Source organism: Sus scrofa, chromosome 5 (assembly GCF_000003025.6).
Source record: "Sus scrofa isolate TJ Tabasco breed Duroc chromosome 5, Sscrofa11.1, whole genome shotgun sequence".
Classification (NCBI taxonomy): Eukaryota; Metazoa; Chordata; class Mammalia; order Artiodactyla; family Suidae; genus Sus; species Sus scrofa.
The window spans coordinates 17,232,029-17,251,996 of record NC_010447.5 but is presented as its reverse complement, the minus strand read 5'-3'; the positions used below and the strand labels follow the sequence as shown (position 1 = coordinate 17,251,996).

At 49.3% G+C, this 19,968-nt stretch overlaps 1 protein-coding gene across 1 annotated transcript; it reads right to left on the bottom strand.

Moving 5' to 3' along the window:
- On the bottom strand, nucleotides 898-4,657 carry ANKRD33 (ankyrin repeat domain 33). Its single transcript, XM_021091670.1, has 5 exons — nucleotides 4,088-4,657; nucleotides 3,213-3,757; nucleotides 2,899-3,039; nucleotides 1,385-1,780; nucleotides 898-1,190 (listed from the first exon to the last, which is right to left on the bottom strand). Exons 2-5 carry the CDS (start codon nucleotides 3,709-3,711, stop codon nucleotides 1,039-1,041), a joined length of 1,188 nt encoding a protein of 395 aa, XP_020947329.1. The 5' UTR covers nucleotides 3,712-3,757; nucleotides 4,088-4,657; the 3' UTR covers nucleotides 898-1,038.

Here is a 19,968-nt window from a genome sequence, read left to right as displayed (position 1 = left end):
TAAGAATGAACGTTTTTTGTATCTAAATTTGTGATCTTATTCGAGCATTTTTTTTTCCCCTGAATGTCAATAATAGCTTTTCACTTCTTCCCTTTGACTCATCCTGCTCTTATACTTAAGTAGTTAAATGAATCTTGGTACTCACTACTTATGTATATTAATCAAGTTTATCTTGGTACAAATTTTACTTTGGGGAGTTCCCGTCGTGGCGCAGTGGTTAATGAATCCGACTAGGAACCATGAGGTTGCGGGTTCAGTCCCTGCCCTTGCTCAGTGGGTTAACGATCCGGCGTTGCCGTGAGCTGTGGTGTAGGTCGCAGACGCGGCTCGGATCCCACGTTGCTGTGGCTCTGGCGTAGGCCGGTGGCTACAGCTCCAATTCAACCCCTAGCCTGGGAACCTCCATATGCCGCGGGAGTGGCCCAAGAAATAGCAACAACAACAACAACAAAAAAAAAAGACAAATTTTACTTTGGCAAATAGTAGCATGCCTCATACACTGTTCCACCCCTTGTTTTTTCACTTCATACATCTTGAAGATAGTTTCATAACAGAACTAGGGCCACACCCGAGGCATATGGAAGTTCCCAGGCTAGGGGATGAATCAGAGCTGTAGCCACCAGCCTACACCACAACCACAGCCACAAGGGATCCAAGCCGCATCTTCAACCTACAGTGCCGTTGACAGCAATGCCGGATCCTTAACCCACTGAGTGGGTCCAGGGATTGAACCCGCATCCTCGTGGATGCTAGTTGGGTTCGTTACTGCTGAGCCACAATGAGAACTCTGAAAGCTTCCTTCTTCTTGTTTTCCCACTGTAGAGAATACGTCAAATAGGTATACAGTATTTACACCCAGAATCAATTTAGCCAGTCCCCTATTGAGGGCCACGTGGGTCATTTCCATTCTTTTATTGTTGCACATGATGCTGTATGAATGACCTGGTGCACAGGCTGAGAGTAGAGTCACTTAGACAGAGGTAGATGGGAAGGCAGAAGGGGCTCTAGACAGCAAAGGAGCCTAAGGAAAGGGCCTGATTACCTGCTCCCAGTCTGGTCTAGCCCATCTTCCCCTGGCTCTCTGCCAATCTGGACTCCTCCTGCCTCCTCCTCTCCATCCTGAGCTCCTGGTATCTCCAGACAGGAAGGGCCAGGCTTCGATTCCCTGCAGATCTGGGCTCCAGCTTCCACTGGATGCCAGATGAGGGTGCCTTGGAGAGGAGGATCTTGGGGGCTTGGGGCCTGGAGCTGGTACTACCCCTGGGCTGGAGCCACTGGGGGCACATGCTCAACACACCGTGAGGGCTCTGGTAGGGGGTGAAGGCCCGGGGGCCAGGAACTTCCTGGGGGGGCTGGGGTACAGGAGGAGGGGGTGGGGCAGTGCCTAACAGCTCTGGCACGGACTTGCTTCGGGTGCCCAGTGCAGGTGGGTGGTCAGGGCACAGGGTGTGGCAGGCAGTGCTGAGAAAAGGACTGGCCAGGCTGGTCGTGATGGTCACAAGGTGGTCCAGGACACCCCCCTCCTGAGGAGACTGGGCAAAGGGGAAGCTCAAGGTGGCCTGGAGTCGTTCTAGGAGAGATGGGGTGGCCTGAGCCTGGGCCTGGGCCACAAGCCCGGGCAAAGCTGGCCACTCGGGTTGGTAATGCTGGCTCAGCTGTTCCACTTGGGGCCGTCGCAGCAACTGCCGGATCCTCTGTACTGTGTCGAAGCTGTCGGTCAGAAATGCCCACTCCAGGGCCGTCTTGCCTCGGACAGGATCCACTGCAGTCAGGTCAGCACCTGGGGAGGGCACAGGGGTGACATGGGGTGGGATCGGTGCCTTGCAGAAGGACAGATGCTTTTAGGAGCAGGACTGATTTGAGTTAGATGCAAAACCAGAGGCCCACCCTGCTGCAGCTGGAATCAGGCCCTCAGGGGCTGCAGTAGCACCGACGGACAGTACCAGCCCCAGACCCCAACTTCCGGTTTAGGATCCCAACTTCCGGTTTGATTGGCGAAAGGAGTCCAGTGAGGGGGACCGACCAGGGATACTTACTCCAGGTCTCCAAACATGGGGCAGACTAGAGACCTCCTGAACCAAGGCGCTGACCAGAAGGTGTGTGGGGGTTGCTCAGGATGGGGGGAGGTCCGAGCTGCACCCTCTGGGGCAGGTGGAGGGAGGGAGTCCTGCTGGTTCCCTCTTCTGACTCTTCCTTTCATCACTACACCCCCCAGTCCTGGGGGTGGGGAGTAGCAGTTACTCTTCCACAAAGGAGGGGATGTAGAGCTTCCTCCCTTCTCACCTCAAACCCAACCGAATAGGATGGGAAAGGGCAAAGCCGGAGGCTGGGGTCCCCCAGGGTGACCCACAGAGGGAACCCCCAGCTCAGAGAGTAGCACGGCCTGGAGACTCCACAGTGTGGACTTCACCCCAGAACAACGCTGTCACAGTCACATGTCTCAATCACACATCCCTGCATTCCTGGAACCCTGGTTTGTCAGAGCTGGAGATCAGCCCAGAGAAGGCCATTGACCTCATTACACTGGTGAGGCCCAGAGAGGAAAGCCACCTGCCCAGGGTCACTCAGCGGGCAGCAGAGCCAGGATGGGCACCAAAGAGTCTGGTTCCAGATAACAATCTTTTTTTTTTTTTTTGTATTAGGTTCTCCAGCCAGTCTAGGTTATCCTCCCAAGTTTTCTTTTCTGGGACTGCCATTCACCACTTAAACAGAGCTATCAGGAGCTGGACTTTGTTGCTGGTGAGAAGCTCCAGCACACTCTCCTCCTCCAGGAAGTCAGCCTAGATTGATCCTCCATCCACCTCTCTCCTCTCTGCAACTATGACAGCTGACTTAGTGCCTGGTGGGGAGGTGTGGGGGAGGAACTGGAGGCCACACAACATCCTGGTCCCCATGCACCTGCCATGAGGAGGGCAGCCACGCATTCCGAACGGTCCCGCATGGCAGCCTTCATCAGCGCTGTCAGCCCCCGCTGGTCCCGGCGCTCCAGGTCAAGGCCCGCGTAGTAGTTGATCAGGAAACTCACCAGAGGCACGTGGCCTGCAGGGCACCAAGGGCAGAGCTTGGCTACCCAGGAAAGGAATGACAAAGCCCCAGATCCACTCTCCACCCAACACGGCAGTGGCAGTGTCAGAGTGAGAGAACATTGGTGCAAAGAGTGTGGGCTGTGGCCTTGGTCTGGCGGGTAGAGGGTGGGGTCAGCAGCCTCTTACCTGCTTGGGCAGCCAGCATGAGGGCTGTGTCCCCCTCTTTGTCCTGCTGGTTCACATCCAGGAAAGGACAGCGGCTGAGCAGAGCCACGACACTCCGGAAGCCATGGTAGCATGCGACCATGAGGCCTGTCTGGGGGAGGGGCAGCTCAGCCCCCGTGCTTCCCTCCTGGAGCTTCTTGGGGGCCCTGGGCCCTTTAAATCCACATCTGACCCAGGGATGTCCCAGTTCCTGTGAAGACCCACTCTCTCCCTTCCTCCTGAGGACCCAGGCAGTGGATGCCATCCTGAAATTCCCAGGACGAGTGGGGTGACTCACCCTCCCATTGCCGTCCACCTGGGTGGCCTCCTCTGGGGAGACCCCATCATCCAGGATGGCTTGGAGCTGGGCAGAGTCATTTCGGACACAGGCCCAGTACAGGGCCCCCAGCGTGCAGCCTGGGATAGAGGCATCAGACACGTCCAGCCCTCCCCTCGGCAATGGCAGCTCCTCCTCTTCCATGCTGGGGGCAAGAAGGCGGGTTTCCCCCCTTCAATGCAGCTGGCATCTATAACACAGAATGAGGGGAATGGTGTCCCTCTGAATCCTGGGACATGTCTCAGCATCTGTGACTCACCCCAATGGCCCAAGGAAGAGTCCTTTCCTACTGGAGTGTCCCATCCCATTCACCCTGGAGAAAGGACATGCCGGTGGCAGGGAAGCAGAGTGGCAGGAGCCCTAAGAGGGTAGAAGTCACTATAAGTGAGGATCCTGGTGAGATTCAGGGAGAGCGGCAGTTCCCTTTTTCCCAGGGGACCTTACCTGGGGTTTGGAGGCTCCCTAGGAGGTAGCCATTGCTGGGACTCACAGTAAGCCCCAGACTCCTGAGAGCACTCACCGGGTCTCTGGAGCGCCTCAAGGTGGACTCTCCCCCCCAGGAAGCAACGCAGGTAACAGATGGCTCGACTTAACGGAAAGAGCTGCCTCAAACACCTCGGGGCTGAGCTGGATCAAGCCGGGTTAGTTAGGGATGAGGTGCAGGGCGGGGCAGGTGCTCTCCCCTCCCCAAGCCGACAGAGCCCCGCCCCACGAGCCTGCCTAGAGTGGGCGGGGCCCGAGTCCGAGTGGCTCCTCCCCCGAGGAGGGGGCTCTGAGAGTAAGATCCGCCTCTCCTGCAAACTCACACCTTCGGCCCCCTTCGGAGACCAGCTCCAAACCCACGCTTTGAAGAGTGGAGCCGGGCTTGGCAGGGGGGGTAGGGGTGGGAGAGGCTGTAAGTCACACACCTCTCTAAAGAGGGTGACTGGGACGGGCATAGGGGCCCCAGGGGTCACCTGGATCTATTTTTTTAGATTCTGGGGAAATTAAAGCATAAAGAATTGCTTAATTAGGGTACAGAAATTATGATATATTCAGTTTAATGGATTAGTTTGATGTGGTACATTAAATATAAAATATTTAAATTATATTCACATGTAAATGAATTATTTTGATTATTCAAATCAAACTATGGTTTTCATTATTTATTTATTTATTTATTTATTTTAATGGAAGGTTTTATTTTATTTTTTTGTCTTTTCTAGGGCCGCACCTGCGGCATATGGAGGTTCCCAGGCTAGGGGTCTAATCAGAGCTGTAGCTGCTGGCCCACACCACAGCTCACGGCAACGCCAGATCGTTAACCCACTGAGCAAGGCCAGGGATCAAACCTGCAACCTCATGGTTCCTGGTCGGATTAGTTAACCACTGAGCCATGACAGGAACTCCCATTATTTATTAAATTAATAAAATTATTATTAAATTATTCTTTAAGTTAAATTACCTTTTTTTTTTTTTTTTTTTTTGTCTTTTTGCCATTTCTAGGACCGCTCCAGTGGCATATGGAGGTTCCCAGGCTAGGGGTGTAATCGGAGCTGTAGCCGCCGGCCTACACCAGAGCCACAGCAACATGGGATCGGAGCTGCGTCTGCAACCTACACCACAGCTCATGGCAACACCGGATCCTTAACCCACTGAGCGAGGCCAGGGATGGAACATGCGTCCTCATGGTTCCTAGTCATGATTTCCACTGATCCACAATGGGAACTCGATGACACATATATTCGTGACAACATACATTTCATTGAAAAAAGTAGTGGTGGTTTGTTTTATTTTAACTCACACCTTAGATTGTGCTACAGAGCTTATTGTGTTCGTTCTTTTCACTCAGTGCTGTTTTGGGGGTTGGTCCTTGCTGCTTTTTATGCAGTGTATCAGTCAGGTGTTGTAACCAAAAACTGACCTCAGGGGTGTGGTTGCTGCCATAGGCTGGCTGCTCAACCTGCTTCCAAAACTGTAAAAGCTGGAAAGGTATAATGACACTTCCCAGATTCTTGTGAGCTAGGAATCTGTGATTTAAGTTCTGCTTTTGTGTAAGACACAAATTTGGAATAGAGCTAAGTAGCATGGGACATCCGTTTTGCTGTCACAAATTGTGACAGATACGGTTGGGGGGGTCTAGTGAGCAGTTTCCTGATTCGTCAGCTTCCTGTAGTAGTGACTTGTTTTCTGGATCACAGGCAGAGGTCATGTGCCTCTCAAAGCTGGGAGTTGTTCCCAGACCTAGAGCCTGCTTCTTTATTTAAACTAGCCAGATTTATTTCTGTTACCAGTAATTAAACCCTAACTGACATGTGTGGCTTAAACAAGTAGAGGTTTATTCTTCATACAAGATAAAAAGTTCAAAGATAAGAAGCTGTTGGTGTTGACTGAGTAACTCGATGATGTCAGGGCCTTCTCTGGGAGTCTCTTGGCTTTTCCTCATGGTCACAATATAGCTGCTGTACCTCTAGCCATCACAGTAAAATGTGGTGAAGGGACACTGTGGACTCTATGCAGCAGTTGGAAGAAATCTACGAGATGATGGGTCAGACATCTCTGATTAAATGATACACTCCCTATCCATAACCCTCTTCTCTCTGGTCACCTTTTGGTCAGGTGTGACCAGTTAACACAGTTTTGGCCAATGAAATGCAAGCAGCAGTCTGATGGGGGAGGCTCCTTGGAAAATCTTTGCTCTCTTGATAAAAGGTATGGTGTGTCCCTTTTAACCTTTCTTTCTTCCCTCTTATTCCTGCTGCATAGGATGCCATAGTGTGCATCCATCACATCTGACTTATCTGCTCTTCCAAAGGTGGACCCCTATGCTGCCTCCAACTTCATGCCACTACAAATACTGCAGGGACCATCCTTGTATATATCTAGCTGTGGACCCAAAAGAGAGCATCTCAGAGTCTGCTGGGTCATAGGGCATAGGGTACATACATTTTTATTGGCCACCTGCTCCCAGATTGCTCCCTATTTTAGTGACCCACCAAGAGTGCGTAAAAGTATCTCAAATCCTTGCCAACACTTGAACTTATTCAGCCTTCTAGTTTTTATCAGTCTGATGGTACAGAACTATAAAAGGATTTTTTTTTTCTTTTTCGGCCTCCCTGAGGCATATGGAGTTCCCAGGCCTGGGATCAGACCTATGCTGCAGCTGTGGCAATGCCAGATCCTTTAATCCACTGTGCTGGGCTGGGGATCAAACCCATGTCCTGGCGCTGCAGAAACACCACCAATCCTGTTGCACCACAGTGGGAACTCCATGCTTTATTTTATTTATTTTTTTGCCATACTTGTGACATATGGAATTTCCTGAGCCAAGGATCGAACCCACATCACAACAGTGGCTGGAGCTGCTGCAGTAACAACTCTGGAGCTTTAACCTACTGCATCACAGGGGAACTCCCTATCCTGTCTTTTTTATTGAGTTTTCAGGAATTTCTGTTAATATTCTAGATAATAAACCCTTGTCTTTTTTTGCCTTTTCTAGGACCACTCCCATGGCATATGGAGGTTCCCAGGCTAGGGGTCCAATTGGAGCTGTAGCCACCAGCCTACGCCAGAGCCACAGCAACGCAGGATCCGAGCCGCGTCTGCGACCTACACCACAGCTCACGGCAACGCAATCTCATGGTTCCTAGTCGGATTTGTTAACCACTGTGCCAAACAGGAACTCCAGGGAACTCCTTATTTTTAATATTTAGTCTTTAATCCATCTGGAAATTACTTTTCTATATGGTATGAGAAAGAGATCTGTTATGAACTTAATTGTGCCCCCCTCAAATTCATACGTTGGAATTCCTGTTATGGCTCAGTGGAAAGTACCCAACTAGCACCCGTGAGGACCAGGTTCGATCCCTGGCCTTGCTCAGTGGGTTAAGGATCCGGCGTTGCCATGAGCTGTGGTGTAGGTCGCAGATGCAGCTTGGATCTGGCATGGCTATGGCTGTGATGTAGGCCGGCAGCTACAGCTCTGATTCGACCCTATCCTGGGAACTTCTATATGACACAGGTACTGCCCTAAAAAGGTGAAAATAAAATAAAATATAAAATAAATAAATAAAAATTCATATGTTGAAACGTTAACCCCTGATGTGACTGTACTTGGAGATAGAGAGGTACTTATTATTAAATGAGGTCATAGGGCAGGATCCTGATCTGACAGGACTGCTGTCCTTTTTTTTTTTCTTTTTTTTTTTTTTTTTTTTTTCTTTTTTCTTTTTGTCTTTTCTAGGGCCGCTCCCATGGCATATGGAGGTTCCCGGGATTGGGATCGAATCGGAGCTGTAGCCGCCGGCCTACGCCAGAGCCACAGCAACGCGGGATCCGACCAACGTCTGCGAACTAGACCACAGCTCACGGCAATGCTGGATCCTTAACCCACTGAGCGAGGCCAGGGATCGAACCCGCAACCTCATGGTTCCTAGTCGGACTCGTTTCGACTGTGCCACGACGGGAACTCCAGGACTGCTGTCCTTTTAAGAAAAGGAAGAGACACCAGAGCATGTGTTCTCTCTCCTTTCTCCCTCCACCACGCCTGCTCCCATGTGGGCACAATGGAAAGGCCATGTGAGGATATAGTGAGAAGACAGCCATCCACTACAAGCCAGGGAGGGACCTGTCACCAGAATCCAGCCTTGCAGGCACCAAGATACAATGTTGATTTTATCACTCCAACTTTGCAGTGTGTATGACGACCTGAGGGAGTGACCTTTTCAGCTGCACCTGTGGCCTATGGCAGTTCTCAAGCCAGGGATAGAATCCCAGCCACGGCTGTGACCCACGCTGCTGTATTGACAATGCCAGGTCCTTAACCTACTGAGCCATAGGGGACTCCTCAAGCAAGATGCATTTTAAAGGAGGTGCAGTGATGACACTGGGAGGGTCTTCTGAAGTGACAGGATCCTCTGAGCTCTGGCAGAGGACAGTGGGATTACCTGACGGAGAGGACACACTGGGCTGCTCTTTGAGCAGGTGGGCCCACGTACCCATCCATGAGAAATTTACATTCACTGGCACAGCAAGGTTTGAAACCACAATTGGAGTCTTCCTTGCATCTTCTAAGGATTCTCTACATGATTAAAATGTCTACCTGGAGCAAGGCTGGCCTGAGCTCCTTCCACGGATTGGAGGAATCCCCATACCTGGTATCCCCTGACTGCAGCCTGGCCTCGGTGTGGGGAGGTGGCCTCAGGGCTGAGATTCTAGCTCCTTCTGGCTCCAGGATGCCAGGGAATTGCCTTCACCTGGGGGCAGCCCTGCTCTTGCACAGCTGCCTCTGATCTTCTGGTTGCCTGTTTCCAATTCTCCAGAATCTGAAGCTCCTGCAGTCCCCTGTCTTTTAATCAAATACTGCCTCTGTCTCAGGAGTTCTTGTTGTGGCTCAGTGGGTTAGGAACCTGACTAGTATCCAGGAGGAGGTGGGTTCAATTCCCAACCTTACTCAGTGGGTTAAGTATCCTGTGTTGCTGTGGCCATGGAATAGGCTGGCAGCTATGGCTCCAATTCCACCCCTAGCCTGGCAACCTCCATATGCCACAGATGCAGCCCTTAAAAAAAAGACAAACAAACCAAAAAAAATACTGCCTCTGTCTCATTCTTTCTTTCCTCACTTTCTGGAACTCCATTTCAACATAGGTTGACTTATTCTGTTATCCATATGTCTTAACATTTCCTTAAACTTTCTATCTTTTTTTTCCCTCTGTGTGAGGCACTCTGGGTAATTTCTTTTGGACTGCCATCCACTTTACTAATTCTCTCTTTGGAGGTGTCTAACCCGCTGTTAAAATTGTCTAATTAGGAGTTCCCGTTGTGGCTCGGTGTTAACAAATCTGACTAGGAACCATTGCTCAGTGAGTTAAGGATCCGGCATTGCCATGAGCTGTGGTGTAGGTCATAGATGTGGCTCGGATCCACATTGCCGTGGCTCTGGCACAGGCCGGCAGCTACAGCTCTGATTAGACCCCTAGCCTGGGAACCTCCATATGCCACAGGAGCGGGCCTAGAAAAGACAAAAAGACCACACACACACACACACACACACACACACACACACACACACAAAGCCTATTTAATTATTTTAAAATTCTATGATTTCAAGCTTTTTGAAATGAAGTAACATTGTTATCATAGGCTGAACAATAGGCGCCCCCAAAGATGTCTACATCCCAGTCCTCAGAACCTGTGACGATGTCACCTTACATGGTCAAGAGACTTTACAGATAATATTAAATGAAGGATTTCTAGATTGGAGATGATCCTGAACTACCTGGGTGGGCTAGATCTTGCTGATAGTCTTTTTTCCTTTTGCATTTAGCATTTCTGCTTTAAACTGTGAGCTGTTTATCTTCCAAGGAAAATTTTATTGGACATTCCTTGAAGCTGAAGAGGCAGGTGTCTTCTTTCAGAGAATGTGAGTTTGCTTCTGCTGGGCAGAGATACTGCTAGTCCTGAACCACTTTCTTTTTTTTTTTTTTTTTTGGTTTTTTGCCTTTTCTAGGGCCGTTCCCACGGCGTATGGAGCGGTGAGGAATTGCATAGACAAAGGCTATGGGGATTGAAGCCCAAGTTTGCCTGATTCAACAGCTACCCTCAGAGAAAAGCACTTTTCTTGCCCTATTTCTCTGAGTTCCTGCCTTCCCTCAATTTTAAATTAATAAATGCTTGCTATCTGGCCTGCGCTTCTGTGCTTTTGAAATAATCTGCATGTATATTTTAACTGGCAATTTACAGTTTTACTCAGATCAGTCCAGAGTCCAGCCAGTCATAGTATTGGAAATAGAATTTCCTCTAATCCTAATTAAAAATCAACCCACTAGGAAAATGGGCAAAAGACATGGTGATTAATTCAAAGAAGAGGTACAAATATCAAAAATAAATATATGAAGAGATGCTTCACCTCACAAGTAAGCAGGAAAAGGCAAATTAAAACAATAATGAAATATTACTTTTGGCGCATCGGCTTAGCAAAAATTAAACATTAATAATATTAAGTGCTTACACAGTTGGAGCAATGTAAATTAGTGAAGTATTTTTGGAAAGAATTTTAACATTATCTATCAAAATAACAAATGCACATACACATTAACCCAGAAATTCTGATTTTAGAACTCTTTCCCAAAACAGCACTTGCATATGTGAACAAAGATATATTGTATATACTTTTCAGCATTATTTGTATTAGTAAAAAATTTAGAAACAAACTAAATGTGCACCAGTGAAGGAAGGGCTTCAAAATATGCACATGCAGATTTTATCTTCATTAAAAAATAATTTGATCCATATGGACTGCTCTGAAAATATCTCTGAGAAATGTTAATTAAAAAGAAAAAGCCCAGTATCCATGAGGATGCGGGTTCGGGTCCGACCCCTGGCCTCGATCAGTGGGTTAAGGATCCGGCATTCCCCTGAGCTGCCGTGTAAGTCACAGACATAGCTTGGATCCCACGTTGCTGTGGCTGTGGTGTAGGCTGGCAGCTACAGCTCCGATTCGACCCCTCACCTGGGGACTTCCATATGGCTCAGGTGCAGCCCAAAAGGCAAAAATAAATAAATAAATGAAAATAAATTTTTAAAAATAAAACTGCAAGACTAATAAAAGAAATGAAGATCTCTGTGATCTTGGGGTGGGAAACTCTTTGTAAACAAGACCCCAAAGCACAAAGTATAAGGAGAAACTTTTATGAATTTAACCAAAACACAGTTAAAGATTTCATGCACGTGTTGCAGGTGAGACCCTCAAAAGCAAAAAAAGAAAGAAAGGAGAAAGAAAAGAAAAAGCCCAGTGTAATATATACGTAATCCATGTGCGTGCACACGGCTATGCACACGTTCTCCTGGGTGTCTGCTCACATGTGTATAAAAGCATAGGAAGTTCTGAGACAGTAGTTCTCACCACTGGCTGCAGTTTTAAACATAGTGATGCCAGAACCCACCCCAGGATTCGGAGGGGATTGGTCTGGGACACATCTTGGGCCCTGGGATTTTTTCAATCTCCCCATGTGGTTCTAGTGAGCAGCCAAGGTCGAGGACTATCCTGAACAATGAGGCGCATTAAAATGTTGGCAGCCGTTAACTTAAGAAAGGAAATAGGAATGAGGTGAAAGGGGACCATCACATTTTGCTTTTTTTGTTGTTTTTGGCTGTATGGAAGTTCCCAGGCTAGGGGTGGAATCAAAGCCACAGATGCTGTCCTATGCCACAGCCACAGCAACTCAGAATCCATGCCGTGGTCTGCGACCTGCACCACAGCTCACAGCAATGCCAGATCCTTAACCCACTGAGCGAGGCCAGGGATTGAACCCACAGCCTCATGGATCCTAGTCGGGTTCGTTAACCCCTGAGCCACAAAGGGAACTCCCCAGCCTGGCTGTTTTGCTGGTCACCTTTGTGTCCTACATCTGGCACAGTGTCATTCACTCAGGAAATGTGAATTTCCTGACAAGACTGTCTGGCCTAGAGAACCCTCCAGCACCATACAGTGACTGTAGAGGGATAGGAGCCTTTAACCTGTGCTGAGAAGCCTCAGGAACATGTAGCTGGGTAACAGGGGATTTCACACTTGGCTTTTCAAATTCTCTACCCCTAAGCCTAAAGAAGCTGCCTCCAGTCCAGTCCAGACCACTCCCAGCCTCCGCAACGGTCCTGTTTCTGCAAGGCCACTTTCAGCCAGCAGGTGGCAGCCATGTGCAGGAATTGGGAGAGCATCCCGCCGGCGGTGCCCGCCCCCAGGCCAACCCACTCATGAGGGTGGAGGCTATAGCAGAGGGTTCTGGGGTTGGGCAGGGGCAGGGTCTTGGCAGGCCGATGCATGCGCGGGAGGTGGGGGGGAGGTGTTGGGATTCCACTTTTGGCCCAAAGCATAAAGGACAGGAGAATTATTTTCATAGATCACCTTTAGCCAACTTGGCTGAGTACCCCCAGAAGCTTTGTAATGCTTCTTTTACCTTCCACCTGCCTCGATGCCCCAATTCAGAGGTGCCGGTCCAAGCCTGGTTCTTGGTCTTGGGAGGACTCTCAGTCCCTCCCCACCCCCTGCCCAGTTCCCCAGCCTGGGTCTTGACCCTTCCTGTGTGTATCTTTGCTGATAGGGATGACTGTGGCAGTGGGGGAGAGGAGGTTGCGGGTTAATGTGTAAAGTAATGGATAACATCCTGAGTGATACAGGTACCTTTCCATCAGGTACACTTCCTTCTGAGTCTCTAGGTGACCGCCTTCAGGATTAACATCGAAGGAATTACGCAGGTTATCCTTCTTTTGATCTCTGAGCTGCTGATGCAAGTTCACTAGAATGCTCTTTTCTTTTCTTTTTTCTTTTTAGGGCCGCACCTGCGGCATATGGAAGTTCCCAGGCTAGGAGTTGAATCACCACAGCCACAGCAACACATCCAAGTCGAGCCTGTGACCTACACCACAACTCACGGCAACGCCAAATCCTTAACCCCAATGAGCGAGGCCAGGGATGGAGCCTGAGTCCCCATGGATGCTGGTTGGATTTGTTATCACTGAGCCACAACGGAAACTCTCCACTCCAATTTCTCTTCAACCTAGATCTCTTCACTGCCCTTCTGTCTCTCTGTCTTCTTTCTTCCTGACTTCACCTTTTCTCCATCATTTTAGCTTTTGCTCTTTCTCATCTCACTGTCTGGAACTTTCCATCTTACTACCCCTCTAACTCTCTTAAGCCCTGATAATACGCATTGTCTGGAGCACGGCTTGATTCTCTATCTTGCTCTCTGTCTGTCATGCCATATCTCCAGCCATCTAATCCTCTGGGCTGGGGTTTGCAGGTGTCTTGTGGAATTCATTCAAAAAGGGGGGGGAGGGGTTGGGGAGAGCACGATGGCAAATCCGTAGAGAAAGAGAGCTCTGCAAATACTTGGGTCCACTTTGGGGCACAGATAAGTCACCTGTTGGGAGCCCAATGTCCTGTCATCTCATCCTTTTCCTTTCTTCCAGGATCTTTTTCCAGTATGAGCCCCCCCTACTCCCACCCTACAAGCCTGGTGGCAGGTACAGCTGAGGGCAGCGGTGAGTAGGGAAATGGCCCAACTCAGCTTAAGGACTTGACCCAGGATGGGACTCAAAAGGGTGGGGTGGAGAGTGGAGGAGGTGGCCTCTGACCCCAGCTCTGGCCCCTTCTGGGGGTCCTGTGTGACCTACCATAGGTCATGCCCCCGCCTCCCCAACCACGATCTACATTACAAAACCCACAGCTCGTAACTCAATGCCAGCCAGGGAAGTCTGCGATTGATTTAGGGTCCCCTCTGACCAGTTCACCCTCACTGGACTATGGCCTCTGGGGTGGGGGTGGGGAGAAGGGTCATGGGTGAAGTTCAGGCAGGGGGGGGGTCCTGCCCACCACTACATCATACCTGTTGCACTCTTAGTGGATTTGTAAGGGGAGGGGTCTAGGCACAGGAGTTCAAGGTTCGCAGTGACCAGCCCATTCTCGCTAGTCCAGCTCAAGGCCATGTTGAAGGAGCAAAGTCCAGGCATCTTACAAAGCAAAAAGAGCCTCCTTACCCACCGAGAGTGCAGTCAGGTAGGTCTTAAGCCCCTCCACCAATCACCACCAAGGCCAATTTACACCAAGCTGTTCAGAGCCAGTCTCCCCAGCCTGGGGTTCCACAGTCAGAGCTCACTTCATGTATGTCTCACCTGGTACATTTCATCTTGTTAGTTTCCATCCATCCACTATTCCCTTCCGGAGATACTGCTAAAGAATTTCCTCCCCTTGGAATGTTTCAAACTTTTTTGGACTATCACCCACTGTAAACACATCCACCTCCAGCCCCAGGACACATGGACATACATGTAACAAAAAGCAAAGTTTTATAAAACCTTGTGACATACTGTAGTGGTCTCTATTCCACTCTATTTCTTTGCAAGGGGAAAAAAGTTTTAAAAATAATTTTACAAACAGCTAAGGGGCTGACAGTTGATAAGTAACCGTTTACATGTTTATGCCTTCACAAGTTCTAAGGCGCATTTTACAAACAGAAAAATCCATGTTATCTTCATAAAAGCCAGTGAGAAGGTAAGGCAGAGTTTTTTTGTTGATTTTCCTTTTTGGCTGTGCCCATGGCATGCGGAAGTTCTGGGCCAAGGATGGAACCTGCGCCACAGCAGCAGCACAAGCCGCATCATACAAATGCCAGATCCTTAAACCACTGAGCCGCAAGGGAGCTCCAGCAGGGTTTTCTCCATTGACCCATTTTATTTTTTTTTTTATTTTTTTATTTTTTTTGTCTTTTGTCTTTTTTGTTGTTGTTGTTGTTGTTATTGTTGCTATTTCTTGGGCCGCTCCCTCGGCATATGGAGGTTCCCAGGCTAGGGGTTGAATCGGAGCTGTAGCCACCGGCCTACGCCAGAGCCACAGCAACGCGGGATCCGAGCCGCGTCTGCAACCTACACCACAGCTCACGGCAACGCCGGATCGTTAACCCACTGAGCAAGGGCAGGGATCGAACCCGCAACCTCATGGTTCCTAGTCGGATTCGTTAACCACTGCGCCACGACTGGAACTCCAATTGACCCATTTTATAGATGAAGAAACACAGACTCTGAGAAGTTAATGGACCTGCTTGATGTCACCCAGACAGTGAGTGGCAGGGATGGGCTTCCAAGCCAGGTGTTGCCTGTGCTGGTCTGTGGTCCCCTATGTCCTGTGGCTTCTCTCTTTCTCCTCCTCAACCCTCCCGATTGATAGCATTGTCTCTTTCCAGTTTGAAGGCCATCCCTTTCGAAGGGATGACAGAGGGACAGAACAGCTGAGTAATTCTGTTTTCCATGTCATCTGTTAACCCTGCACCATCTGCCAATTCCACTCTCAGCCCCGACTCTCTCCCTGAGAGGCCTGAGTAGGGGGAGGAGGTGGTTTTCCTGGGGTCTGGACCTCCGGGCCCCTTCCCCAAGGGACTCAGAATACCCACAGAAAGCTCATTTTTCTGCTCAGAACCAACAGCTGAGAATTAAAAATCACAGGGGTGTGTGAGGAAATGGAGCAAGATGGGGGAAAGGGCTTTCTGACGTCAGAGGGGTGAAACAATAGAAGTGTCATCCCGTGCCCCCATCTCCCCCCCCACCCCCCGTGCACAGGCACACACCATCTCAGGGTCTTATCTTCACGCTGGGCCCTCACACCTCCACCTCGGTGAGTCCCCTGAGCTGCGGAGAGGATGAGCTGATCCTGGCAGCCGGAGCCTGCAAAGCTCAGGGTGAAGCACAGTAAGTCCATCCTACAGGGAGCTGGGGCGGATTTATGGGGCCTCGGGTGTGGCCGGCTGCTACTCAGCCCCTGACTTTTTCATTCTGCAGCCTCCTCACCCACCCCGCCTCCTCCCCAAGAAGGCCTTTGTGCACACAGTGAGGAATCTATAAATTCCGGGGGACAGGGATGTGGGGGAGGGGAGCGCCGGTCACTTCAGCTCAGCGGAGACCGCAAAGGGGGGGCCTCCACCATCCTGCCTCTGCTGCTCTGGTCCACTCTGGGGCCCAGAGAGAAAGGTGGGCCAGGACTTTCTGCACGGACAGATGAAGCAACTGAGGCTCAGAGGCAGAGGTGTCTGTTGTCCCTGCTTCATTCACATTCTTTTTTTTTTTTTTTTTTTTTTTGCTGCAGAAGTTCCCAAGGCAGGGATCAAACCTGTGCCGCAGCAGTTACAACACCTGATCCTTAACCTGCTGAGCCACCAGGGAACTCCTATTCACTCTCAGAGTACCAGTGTCGATAAATCATTATATTTGTTTACTCTCCCTCTCGTACTTGGTCATTGTCTCACCCAAGCATTCACTCAACAAACACTCATTGAGTACTAACTGTGCCAGGCCAAGGACAAAGGATGTAACAATTGGCAGACCCTGGAGGGGCACCCAGCAGAGGACTATGACTCAGAGGGGCCCAAATATAGCTCTAACCCCAGCTTTTCAGGCTAACAACCTGCACCCTGATTTCCTTCCTCAGCAAGAGCTCAGCAGCCCAATGCACTTCCGTGAGCATTTTTTTAATCTTTTTTTTTTTTTTTTAGGGCTGCACCCCGTGGCATATGGAGGTTCCCAGGCTAGGGGTCCAATCGGAGCTGTAGCCACAAGCCTACACCAGAGCCACAGCAACATCAGATCCGAGCCACATCTGTAACCTACACCACAGCTCATGGCAATGCCAGATCCTTAATCCACTGAGCAAAGCCAGGAATCGAACCTGCATCCTTATGGATGCTAGTCAGATTTGTTTCCGCTGAGCCATGACGGGAACTCCTCCATGAGCATTTTATTTATTTATTTATTTTTTGGTCATTTCTTGGGCCGCTCCCGTGGCATATGGAGGTTCCCAGGCTAGGGGTCGAATCGGAGCTGCAGCTGCCAGCCTACCCCAGAGCCACAGCAACGCGGGATCTGAGCTGCGTCTGCCACTTACACCACAGCTCACGGCAATGCCAGATCCTTAACCCACTGAGCAAGGCCAGGGATCGAACCCACCACCTCATAGTTCCTAGTCGGATTCGTTAACCACTGAGCCACGACAGGAACTCCTCCATGAGCATTTTAAAATGTAATCTTGCTGAGAGCTCTGGGAGTTAGGTATTGAGTAAGTCTTCTCTGACACTTTGCTAATAGGGCCCTGAGAGGGTAAATGGTTGCCCTCTGGTGGGGAGCAGAACACCAGGACCCCACCAGCCAGAAAGGCCAGCATCAAAACATCTACAAACAATCAATGCTAGAGAGGGTGTGGAGAAAAGGGAACCCCATTACACTGTTGGTGGGAATGTAAACTGGTGCGACCACTGTGGAAAACAGTAGGGAGATTCCTCAGAAAACTAAAAATAGGATTACCATTTGATCCAGCAATCCCATTCCTGGGCATCTATCCAGAGAAAACCATGACTCGAAAAGATACATGTACTCCAGTGTTCCTTGCAGCACGATACACAATAGCCAAGACATGGAAACAACCTAATTGTCCATTGACAGAGGAGTGGATAAAGAAGACAAGGTACATATACACAATGGAATATTACTCAGCCATTAAAAGGAAAGAAATAATGGTGTTTGCAGCAACATGGATGGACTTAGAAATTATCATGCTAAGTCAAGTCAGTCAGACAGTGAGACACCAACATCAAATGCTATCACTTACATGTGGAATTTTTAAAAAGGACACAGGAGTTCCTGTCTTGGCGCAGCAGAAACGAATCTGACTAGGAACCATGAGGTTGTGGGTTCGATCATTGGGTTGAAGATCTGGCGTTGCTGTGAGCTGTGGTGTAGGTTGCAGATGTGGCTCAGATCTGGTGTTGCTGTGGCTATGGTGCAGGCCATTGGCTACAGCTCCAATTTGACCCCTAGCCTGGGAACCTCCAAATGCCGCAGAGGCACAAAAGACAAAAAAAAAAAAAAAAAAAAAAAAAAGGAAAAGGACACAGTGAACTTCTTTGAAGAACAGTTCTTTGAAGAACTGTTCTTCTTTGAAGAACAGTTACTCACAGACTTTGAAAAACTTATGGCTTCCTAATGAGACAGGTTGCGGGTGGGGGATGCGCTGGGAGTTTGGGTTGGAAATGCTACAAAATTTGGTTGTGATGATCATTGTACAACTATAAATGTAACTGAGTAGTAAAAATGCTATATAAAAAAATAAAAATAGGAGTTCCCGTCGTGGCACAGTGGTTAACGAATCCGACTAGGAACCATGAGTTTTCAGGTTCGGTCCCTGGCCTTGCTCAGTGGGTTAAGGATCCGGCGTTGCCTGGAGCTGTGGTGTAGGTTGCAGACGCGGCTCAGATCCCACGTTGCTGTGGCTCTGTCGTAGGTCAGCGATTACAGCTCCGATTACACCCCTAGCCTGGGAACCTCCATATGCCTGCCACGGGAGCGGCCCAAGAAATGGCAAAAAGACAAAAAATAAAAATAAAAATAAATAAATAAAAATAAAAGCTAAAAAAAAATATATAAAAAGACGAGGACCCAGGTCCTTGCCTCTGTATCACGGCAGCACCCTTCACTACTTGGGGTCCCAGAGCAAGGGCATGGGCTGTGACCTAAACCTCCTCTTCTACCCACCTGCCCTGCGCCCTCATGCTGACCCTTCCCCGGTGTTCTGTTCTCCTGTTCTGTCCACCTTCCCACAGTAGTTACTAAATGCCCCAGGCTCAGAGTTCCCACTGTGGCTCAGGAGGTTATGAACCCCACTAGCATCCATGAAGATGCAGTTTGATCCCTGGCCTCACTCAGTGGGTTAAGATCTGGCGTTACTGCAAACTGCAGGGTAGGTCAGCGCAGATGCAGCTCAGATCCCATGTTGCTATGGCTGTGGTGTAGGCCAGCAGCTGCAGCTCTGATTCGACCCCTAGCCCAGGAACTTCCATATGCCATGGGTGTGGCCCTAAAGAGCAAATAAATAAATACCCCAGGCTCCACTGTATTTACTCATCTCACCATTCTATTGTACAATAATAATGAATCCATGCTTATGATGCTTGTGTGTGTGTGTGTGTGTGTGTGTTTACTGAATGGTTGTGTGTGCCCTGGTGTGTCTCTACTTGTAAACTGAGGATATTACTATGGACTTTATCCTACAAATTAAAATAGTTAAGCCGGAGTTCCCGTCGTGGCGCAGTGACTCACAGTGACTTCGCAGTGGCTCTGGCGAAGGCCAGTGGCTACAGCTCCGATTCAATCCCTAGCCTGGGAACCTCCATATGCCGCGGGAGCGGCCCAAGAAATAGCAACAACAACAACAACAACAAAAGACAAAAAAAAATAATAAAATAGTTAAGCCATGTGTAGACATATGGCACATGATAAATGCTCAGTAAGTATGGGCTGCTAAGACTATGTTACAGGAAACCTCAGGCCTATCCACATATATGAGGCATTGGGTGAACATGGGGGTTTGCAGCTGACCTCTCCCTGGGAGAGTAGCCCCCCCTTGGAAGTGACCAGATGGACTAGTATCCAATTCATTTTCCAGGAATGTCAACCTTCCTGAAATGTAAGGAGATGCTGAGCACCTTCCAGGTTTGTGCCGGGCATCATGCTAGCGAAGAGCAAGTAAGATACCCACACTCAGAGTTCCCTGGTGGCTCAGTGGGCTAAGGACCTGGTATTGTCACTGCTGTGGCACAGGTTTGACTCCTGGCTCTGGAACTTCTGCATCCTGCGTGTGTAGACAATAAATAAATAAAACCTTACATTCATGAAATTGGCATTCTGGTAGGGGAAGCAGACCACAAACCAAATGAAAAAAGAAGATCATTATAAAAAGTGGTAAGTCCCATGGAAGACATAAAGTTAAGTGACACAGGACACCAGGCAGATGGGTGTGGAGCTGCTTCAGGATTGTGGTTAGGGCTGATGGGGAGGTGACATCCCTGTGAAGGATCCAGGCAGAGCATTCCAGGCAAAGGGACCAGC

Excerpts from the sequence above, each read along its gene's own strand:
- ANKRD33 (XM_021091670.1), bottom strand. The coding sequence starts at position 3,711 with ATGGAAGAGGAGGAGCTGCCATTGCCGAGGGGAGGGCTGGACGTGTCT. Across the intron at positions 3,040-3,212 it reads CATGCTGGCTGCCCAAGCAG|GCCACGTGCCTCTGGTGAGT; the intron begins GTAAGAGGCTGC and ends GGTGCCCTGCAG. Across the intron at positions 1,191-1,384 it reads GTCCGTGCCAGAGCTGTTAG|TGGAAGCTGGAGCCCAGATC; the intron begins GCACTGCCCCAC and ends TCTGGCATCCAG.